Raw genomic sequence first — 10,289 nt, forward strand, 5'->3', positions numbered from 1 at the left:
ACGAGTTGGAGTGAGACACGGCAACAGTGGAATTGATCTACGAGGGTTTATCTGATAATGTGATTTCAGATTTTCAGATTTTACATTGATTTATTTCATCTCTTACACGTTTATTACTGTAAGGATTCGATTCGAGTAGCGATTATGGCATTTTCATTCGGTACGGCCACCGGACAAAGCAAAGGGTTTTCATTTGGAACTCCCAGGTAAATAATAGTCGACCTCTTTTTATTTCCCCGGGACTGGCGAAATTAGAGTTATGTGTAGGCTACTGTAGTCTGTAGGGCCGGCATGTGTATAGCTACCGGTATACAAACTGGGGGATAGATCTTCAATTGTCTTCAATTGCTGTATTTCAGTGCTGCCAGTACCACAGCCACAACAGGTCTGACCCTCGGAGCAGCGGCGACAAGTGGTAAGGAATATTGACATCTATCAGCAGTCCACGATTCTAAATACTATTTGCTACTCCAAGCCTAGCTTCTAATGTGCTACACTTCCATGGGAAGGAGTTTACAATCCCCGATCACACCCCAAAAAAAGGTCATCGGTTGACTAACCAAGCACCACTGTTCAATGGATTTATAGTTGAATGCGATCAAACTACGTCATTTCCGATCGGAGATTCTAAAGTTTAGCCCTTCCATGCAAGTGCGTGTCACCAGTGCAAGCTCTTTCTTTGATTGGTTACTGCAGGTAGTATCAAAGATATCTTCAACTCGGCTGTCAGTTTTATGTTTTCCCCAAGATAATGGAATGTCTGACGTCAAGAACTGGACAAGCAAATACATGGAGTCCCTAAAGACATTCAATTTTCTGTGTCCTGTTTCTTGCATTTTGTTAATTAGACGATATGCTTTATTTTTTTCAGCGGTTAAGCCAGCCGCAGGTTTTGGAAGCGGAGGCTTTTCGTTTGGGACAAGTGCAACAGCAACTCCCGCCACATCGACAGGCTCCACGTTTGGGCTTGGGGGTTTAGGTAAGGGTAGGTGTTGTCATGCTGGCTTTTCTCATCTTGCTTTCCTGAATGTGTATCAAACATTTTGAGAGGAAGACAGGCTGTTCTTGTCTTGGTCACTGACTCTATGAGATGAATAGGGAAATCTTACATTGCAGTGCACCAACCATTGAAGTCAATGTGAATATTAATTTGGGTTGTTATTTGCAACGTCCCTTGTTTGATATAACTGCAAAATATGGTTACGTCATGTTTTACAGACTGTCAAAGGGGGCATTGGTAACCACTTCCCAATTGTCATGATTATCATTGTCTTTGAATTGTTCTCATGATACATTCCAGGTACAACAACTGCTTCCACTGGCTTCAACTTTGGCAAGACCACAACCACTGCACCAACCCTAGGTGGACTGCTAGGAGGTACCACAGCAACCACATCTGCTGCAACAAGTTTTGGATTCAGTGGACTTGGAACAGGACTTGGAACAGGTAAGAAAAGCAGATTGCGGGAGTTAGGATCCATTTGCACTGAAACAGTCACTTCAATGCTAAGTTTTTAGCGCAAGAGAAGGGTGAATTACTCAATGTGATGGTTTGTGGATCGATGAGATACAAGAGAAAATAAAGCAGATGTGCTCCACGCTTTATTCATTGAGCCCTCCAACGATAGACACATGTGATAGTTAAAAACCCAAGCTCTTGTTCTGTGAATGAAGGGACCAGTCCTGTCACAGGTGAGGACTTTACCCCTTGTTCTTGTAACATCCTTAGAACCCCAATCCAAGATCTGAATAAACTTGTCAAAACCGTGATCTATATTGTTGTTGATGATGGTGAAATCATACATGTATACTGTTGATTTTTAGGCCTGACAACAAGCACCGCCACAACAACAGGCCTTTCAGTTGGACCAGTTTTTGCCAACACTACTCAGCCATCTACAAAAGGTTTGGGAGGGACTGACCCACAAACTAAAACATCAAGTACAGGTCAGTATCAGTAAACCTTGTAATTTACACAAATCCTGAAAGTTAAGCAGGTCATCAAAGCAGCAGTCTGGAGAGGGACGAAAACCCAAGAAATTGTCTCCAATGTCAGGAATTGTAGTAGTGACAAGGCCATTCCTATCCTTTGTAAAAATGTCTTTGTCGTTTTACTTCCAGGCAATGGGACAAGCAATGGCAAGTCAACCGACAGTAAAGCCATCAAGGAGACTAATGTACCTAATGAAATCGCTCAAACAGTTGCGGACTTCAAGTAGGTATAATGCTATCGGTGGGAAAATGAAATATGCACTGTACAACCTGTTGTACCAGGTGTGGGCCCAGGAGGTAGTTTTTGGGATCAGAACCTCCAGGTGACAGTGACCAATCAGTTTCTGTCAGGAATGCCCTTAAATTGAAGCTGTGACCATCTGCCTGAAATAATGTGTCTTGGTACACATGGAGATTGACCGAAGGCCCTCCGCTAACCTCCCCTATAAATGTTTGACCTGCCTTTCAGGAAACATGTCAAGAGCCAGAAATCAGTGAGGGAGGACATCTCACGTTTATCCTCCAAACCCATCTTCAAGGTGCAAGAAGACGTACAGACACTCCGGCAAATGATCTCCATCGTTTCAAATGGTTTACAGCGGAATGCTGGTGCGATTGAGAAACTGAAAATGGAGACGTCGCAGGAGTTGAAGAATGTGGAGATCTCGCAGCGAACCAAGGATACCCCTCCTGGTTTACAGTATGAGAACACGGCACCCATAGAGTGAGTTTGTACAAATTTTGTCAGGACATGAATGTGCTCCAGTTGAATCTGATATACTAATTACTGTTTCCTGCGGTGCCTGGTTGTTTGAAGCAAAGGGCTACCAGAGCAACTGCATCTTATTCAGTGGTGAGTGCCACTGTTAACTCTCCTGACCTCTGTACACAATATTCCAACATGCCATGTTGACGTTAAGCATGACCCTCACGAGGCATTACTACTAAAATACCCCTTCATAACTTTGAGTCATTAGCCTTATATTATTGTTCCAGATATTTCCAACGCATCGTCGAAGATTTTGAACAGAGCATGATCCAGTATCGGCAGCAGATAGAGAACGTAGAGAATCACTTTGTCACGTTGAACCAACCAGGGATAATCTCACTACAAGATCTGACAATGCTTTTACGAAAACTCCATGAGACATTCATTGCATTTGCTGCTCAGTTGCAGGCCGTACATGAAGCAGTCAAGGTATATTTTGGCAGCTGTTCCATTGGTTGTTGCACCTCCCAGCGCAAAGGGCTAAACATCTCTTCCATCAGTGTCAAGAACTATGAAGTAACATAAGGCAGTTTTACCACAGTTGTCAGATGGTAGTGCTCTTACAGAAGATAGTTACATTACATGAAGAGTTTATACATCAGGGCTCAGTTGCTCAATCAGCATTAGAGACAACATTTAGTAGTGGTAGGACTTTTAACCCCGATGCTATCCTAACAGGGATGTCAAATTTAATAAAGTTGGTCTTGTTCCTAGGTCCAAAAAGAACACTACTTGAACTACAAAAAAGTCTTTCATGGGGACTCGACCAATGTATTTGATGTGCGACATAAAGCTATCTTAAAGGCTGCAGAGAGACCAACAGCACGAGTCGGCCCGACACCGTTCTCTGGACTGACTAACGCTGCTGCAGTCGCCATGGCAACAGCTTTAAATAGAGGACAACAGCCAGCAGGTGAGCGTTCTAAATATACAAAACAGATGAGCATGGCTTGACTGAACGTCATCAAGTATCGATATTATGATATTATCCGTTGCCGTTAAATTTGGGTCATTAACACCATTTGAGGTTGTGCAATTGTCTTCATCACTGTTTACACATTTGGCATTAAAGTGTTGTTGAACCATTTCAGGGGCTCCACCAACTGTTGGGCTGTTAGCAGCTCAGACAACACAAGCACCGACTTTAGGAGCTGGATTAAGTGAGTACCTTTCAAAGAGTTGGCAGCGAAAATTTCAAAAGAGCTCCTCTTTCCTCTTGGTGTATGATGGTGTATGACCGACTGGTTGAGTCTGGTACACCTGGCTGGTTTGGTGTGTTACAACTGGGGTCTCAATGAAACCCAATTCGTCCTCGTGAATACTTAGAGCTACATTTATTGAGTTCTGTGGCATATCATTCCTAATCATTCCGTGGTGATATTTCATCTTATACATGTATCAAGTCTTCCCTCGTCTTCTATTCACAGCTTTTGGTGCAGCTACCACTGCTCCGTCAACTGGATTTTCTTTTGGAACGCCAGCCGCGCAGACACCAGCATTTGGATTCGGGACACCTGTTTCAACAGCATTTGCCACCTCCTCACCATTCCAGTTACAGAAGCCGCCTGCAGGAAGTAAAAGAGGAAAGAAAAATTAGTGCTTCAGTTGTCCTGAGTTGTTTTCTTCGTTACTTTTGTGTTCGTATTTGATGGTGCAAACACTGATTGGAGAATATACAGACAATTTGATCAGGAAAAATGGAGTAAAGCTTGAGAACTGTGCATTGAACACAATGGAAGGGCTACCTTTCCTCCATTTCTTGAAGTGATAAATGACCCCTGTCTTGTAAGATTGATGGCATATTTCATTTTGACAGTATGAATTACTTTTAATAAAGATTCATGTACATTTGTAGTAATCAGTCTTATCGGTGGTTGTATTGACCCTGGGTGCTTTTCTTTGCACAAGGCTGCTCCAGTTGACCCTCCTCAAGGTAAACTAGCAAGGCGTCTTGCAGAGATGTGTCCAGGAGAACGGAGGCAAGTCCACAGCAACCTTGCTGAGGATGGCTTTCGCTCATGGGACCAAACTTCTCAAGTGAATGCTGTCTTCAGTCACAACCAGGTCTCCACTGTTATTGCGAGACATGAAAGGATCACCTTTGTCATCAGGACACACTCCTCAAGTGTGTCACATTCACTGAAGCCTGTCTTCTGTCACAACCAGGTTTCTCTTGTTATGGAACATGAAAGGCTCGCCTGGTCGTTGGGACCAACAACATGAGCGAAATTCAATGAAAACTGTCTTTGGTCACAACCAGGTCTCTCTTGTTGTGAGACATGCAATGTTCGCCTTCCTGCTCATTAGGACCAACTCCTAAAGTGTAACACATTCAATGAAGACTTGTCTTCAGTCGCAACCAGGTTTCCCTTGAAGTGAGAAATGAAAGGCTCGCCTTCTTGGTCATGGAGCAGGCTGCAGTGAGTTATGTCTTGCTGTGCTCTTGAATACATGCCAAGTATCTAGTACCAAGTACTCGGCTCATGAACCTGCACTGGGACAGCAAGCCCCTTCTCCTTCTGGAGAGATCTTCTTGAAGACTGGCCCAACTACCTTTCTTCCAACCCAAGTAGCCCACTTGAAGCAGCTCATGTATCTGAGTATCCTCGTGTACCTGAGGTGCCTCGTAACATGGTACAGCATCAGGACCCCTCCAACCCTGTATGAGCTTCTCTGGTAGAGCTTTAATCTAACTGCGCTCTTTAAGACAGCCCCAATTATACTCTTCTTGGCATCTCAAGTAGTCCACATGAAGTAGCTTGATCACGCTACCTGAGGTACCTCATAGAGCTGTCTCCAGTAGAACTTCTATCTCATTGTCCACTTGAAGACGGTTTCAACCTGACACTTCGTTTGACCAATTCACAACCCATGCCTCGTACAATCACATGGAAATCATCAGGATCCTTGTTTCGATCTCAATATGCTGTTGAAGACAGTAAACCATGCAGAGGACAATGTCCTCAGTGGAATGCACAGTCTCCTCCACTTCTGAACACTAGGCGAAGACAATCACATCAAAATAGACCAGAGGACAGTCTCCTCCAGGGATCAATGACTTGTCTCGTCTTCTCCATATTGAAACACAGCCGCAAACAACCGTCACAAAACATACTGGAGACGGCCTACGTTATGAGTGTATAGTCTCATCTTCTCCAATCGTCAACTCTAGCTGAAGACAACCATCCTTGTATAGACCAGACTGGAGACTAGACAGCCTTCGCTGTGGAGTGTATTGTCTCGTCGTCCCCAATCGTTAACACTGGCCACAGACATCCATTTCAAAACAGGTCAGAGGACACTTTCCTCAAGGTAATGTGTGGTCTCATATTCACTTTCGTCAACGTTAGCCGAATACAACCACATCTAAAAAGACCAAAAGACAGTCTCTTCCAGAAAAAGACAAACGTCACAAAAAACCATGAGGACAGTTTCCTTTCGGAATCTGGTCAAGTCTGTTCGTAATCTAGGACAACAATAGTTTCTATTGTAATATCAACATGTAGAGTAGATCTCTCTTGCGCAATCAATGAACAATAGAGACGGATTAATAATCTGTTTTCGCATTGTCACTGAATGGAACTTCGAACAACCTCCCGCACGGAGACAAAATCACAATCAGGCGTTTTTAAATATGTAACAATCATGGGATCTCATTTGAGATTTAGACATGTCAGTGCATTGTAGTGACAATAAAACGTGGCACTAACGATAGGCCTATAAGGCCACGTAGCACCCGTTTTGCCTCCAGGACTGGGTGGTAATGGACAGCGGACTTATTTAGTCTTGAACGAGGCCTATTTGGAGAGACCCAGTTGTTATTCTTGGCTGGAGATAACGACGTCGAAAGTTTAGGGGCTGAAAACTACAGGCATTACTTAAACAAATCACAGAAAAGGTGCTCTTTCTCGCTCGATAAATGTAAGTAAACTTTGAGGGTACAGGTCCGTGGGTCCAAATTGCACAAACACGAAAGGTTTCTCTATTTCCTTTGATAATATCTCTTGGTTTCGATCGGGCAGAGAAATAATATAACGCTCCATTTGCCGGTATCCAAAAACGCACCGGGGGAACTCAAAACGAAAACATTTTGATACAGATCGTGAAGCCTATGAAAACCCACTTAAATATCCTATGGATTTGTGTGTTCAAGCCGGGGATAAAGAACTTAACTTGCACATTAGAGCAATGGTGTTTATCTTTCCTTCCGAATTAGATGAATAAAAAGCATAAATTTATTAGTTGTGTGGTTTTAGCATTGTTTAGGGGTAGCGATTGAACTGCTCAGGCCTGAGCGGGACTCTCAAGCTGGTTTTTAACTACCACAAGTCCGTCTTTCTATCATTGTTTTTCTTACCAGAAAAAAGGCCTATGGCGGTTTGGGTGTTTTGTCAAAAAATCCTAACAAAGCAGACAAAATATTAGCGCTTATAATCGCAGTAATAGGTGTACCGAGTGGCCAGAGTTAAACTAACAAATCGTGGTTGAAACTTCCATTTTCGGCTGTTGAAGAAACACGGTCGGTCCTTTACATAGCGCACGAGTTTGATCCCGTTTCGAAGCGTCTTTCACGGTCATAACAGACCCTCTGAAACCAAGTCTTTGTCCGTGAATTTCGGGTACAATATTGTTGGTACCAGAGTGCAGGAACGTTGCCGAGAGGTGCGAATAGAGGACCATCTCTCCCGTCCCCGACCACTGACGGCGACGGGACTTATCTTTATCAGTATAAAGCTTTTCCAATCTCTACGAGTTGAATCAGTTATGAGAGCAGGCTATAAGTGTAATTGACCGTGGTCCATGTCATACAATATTACACATCATCAATTAATAACATGAAGAGAGAATTGATATGGTAAAACACGACATAAAGAATAGTCAACTGGATTTCATGAACAATAAGCACCTCTGATCTCATGTCCTCACTGATTGAGTGATTAACTATAGACTATCATGATAATGCAAAACCTATGTTACACCACCAATCACGTCATCATCTCCGCCATGATGACACCAACCTAAGGGTCATCATGAATTCCTTATGAAGCGTTATGATATTGCTAGAGAGAATGCCATCCCGAAGAGAGTTGCCGCATTTGAAGACGCTGTTGTGTCTTATGCCTTGGCCGTGTTGAAATATTAACGCTGGACTATAATACTCGTTGGCCTGAATGGAGACCCCGCGGTCGTGACGACCCAAGGATGGGGATCGTAACTCTCACGAGACATGCCGTGATCGTGAGAGAAGTGAGCACCCCGTAACCTTTTACGGAAAGAAGGATAAAGATAGCGTTTAAAGTAACCAGCAAACAAATAGCGAGCTTTTTGTTTGCGATATGAAGGGTACCCATCGGGGTACGCCGATAATACTGGTCACGATCTCGGCCTTTAATTCCTTATGAACACTACCCGTCGATAGTCTGAAGTGTATTTCAAAATGTCATAATTTGAATATTCAATGCTTTGCCATCGCCAGGTGAAAATTTGATGCAATGGGTCTGTCTTGGTCGTGTTCATTGACCAAGCTCCGGGTTTAACTGGGAGGTGAAGTATCGTTCAAATAGAGATGTGAAAATAATCGTCAAATCCGCACACAGCAAATAACAATAATCCTCACATTTCATTAGCGTTCCCCAAGGGGGAAAACCACTGCACTTGAGCTAACAAACTGACGGATGGACCGGGGACGCGCCGCTAAAAATAAGCAAGGCAAGTTGTTGTCTTAACCTCTCAGAATCCTATAAATCGACTTCATCCGCGTAAATTTTGCTTCTTTTAAAAGATTTGGACACCAGGCAAATTGTAATCGTTTGAGGTGTCTATAGTTAATATGATGGTAAATGTTTGCTGGGAAGCCGTGGCCAGGAGGAGCTGCCCCCGGGGTGCATAGACTGATTGAACGGAAAGATGGCACTTTAAGAATAGAATAAGACCATGTGGAGGTGTAGCAAGTATAGGAGACGCTACCGCCGGAGAGCAGATGTATATTCGTTAGTGGCGCAATGGTATCACAAGCTCCTGACATCTATGAGGTCCCGTGTTCGATTCCGAGCGAGGGCGATTCTTTTTTTATTTACATAGGTTTCCACCGGGGCTGATTGAATGTTCCAGTTGACGCTCAGCTCTCAACTCATCATTTTTTACTCAGTCAGGAATCGAGTAGGTATTGCTTGCAAACTGTCAAAATGCTTCAACGACATCAGAATTCTTGTGATGAGACTTGTATTTTCCTTCAACCGGTTCTAAAGAAAGCATCTTCGCGAGAGAAAAGCATCAGTTCCCTACGGACAATGAAAGGAAGATGTCTCTCCTCTCCCTTCCATGGCAACAGCTTGCTTGCCCCAAGACAGAGTCCACTCACGTCACAACCTCACCAAGCAGACCGGCTACCCGTGAAATCTCCCTTTTCTTATCTAATTAAGCCCAACACTGCATTACTTGGCAAAAGTAAAGAAAACAAACTTGCTTGTTGCCTACCGGCGAATGTCCAGCGCATAACACTCAATCGGTCGGTAAAACAAACTGTTTTGTTTCTACATTATAAATGAACCTGTATGGAACTAATATACCCTTATAGGGTGTTTGTCCACGGCGTCTAATACCCCTAAACATCAAAGTAGAAGGGACACACTCATAGATACAAACGCGTATAAGTTGTCTTAAGTTGTGTTTTCTTTTAATCTAATCGTACAATAAGGAGCGATTACGGGAACGCCACCCTCGAGTGTTGATATCAATAATGGACAATATTGCTTCAAAAGTCACCCGCTTATTGACTAAGATAATTAACTATGACTTACACGTTTTCTTAGCATTTGCCACCAGTTTTTGTAACAATTTTGTAATGATTTGTTCCGGGTCGTATTATAACAGAAAGGGTGTCAAAACCAGCCCGGTCCTTTCCCATGATTGTCCATACAGATATCGACAAACACTGCAATGTTATGTCTCAGTTTTCGCGTCCTTTATGCGCCATGAGGACGCGGAAATACCACTACCGAAGTTCCTAGCTAGCTTACCCCGATACTATCATACGGTGACTACTTTAGTCCAAATATCGCCGCCATTATGGCGTTGTCATCCGATGAAAAAAGCTCACTAGACTTGCAATAGAATGTCATTTCCATAGGGAATTAAAAGCAAATTCCACCGTATTCGGGTTTTACTGTCATCCCACTTCACTTCGGCGAAATCGCTGTCGTATTGACCAATTTCATTGCATCATGATGTGTCTCACCCTCGTATGACGTCGTTTCCGTTTTGTCCGAGACGCCACGTGTTTTGTCCCTCGGGCGAACGTTCATCATCCCGATATCCTAAATGGGATGCCCCTAATCCCATCACAAATACAATGCACATGGCAGACAAACCTCGATACGAGGCTGCATTGATTAAAGTCCAAAAATCAACCAGGCAAGCTCATGCCCATCTCATCGTTAATACAGCACATTGGCGACAATTTAAGAACCTGGGGCCGAGACTGCAATGATAATTGGAAGTTCCATAAAGCAACAAGACAAATGCGATG

General features: G+C 43.4%; 1 protein-coding gene across 2 annotated transcripts; it reads left to right on the top strand.

Moving 5' to 3' along the window:
- The first annotated feature begins 46 nt into the window (after positions 1–46).
- LOC135493573 (nucleoporin p58/p45-like) lies at positions 47–4,595 on the top strand. Of its 2 annotated transcripts, none has more exons than XM_064780991.1 (11): positions 47–206; positions 360–415; positions 872–985; positions 1,301–1,447; positions 1,825–1,947; positions 2,122–2,215; positions 2,462–2,716; positions 2,989–3,190; positions 3,476–3,674; positions 3,853–3,921; positions 4,189–4,595. In XM_064780991.1, exons 1-11 carry the CDS (start codon positions 145–147, stop codon positions 4,356–4,358), a joined length of 1,491 nt encoding a protein of 496 aa, XP_064637061.1. In that variant the 5' UTR covers positions 47–144; the 3' UTR covers positions 4,359–4,595. The 2 variants fall into 2 exon arrangements, with proteins under 2 accessions (XP_064637061.1, XP_064637062.1); XM_064780992.1 differs by having other exon boundaries at positions 872–979.
- The last annotated feature ends 5,694 nt before the right edge of the window (positions 4,596–10,289 follow it).

Source organism: Lineus longissimus, chromosome 9 (genome assembly GCF_910592395.1).
Source record: "Lineus longissimus chromosome 9, tnLinLong1.2, whole genome shotgun sequence".
NCBI classification, from domain to species: Eukaryota; Metazoa; Nemertea; class Pilidiophora; order Heteronemertea; family Lineidae; genus Lineus; species Lineus longissimus.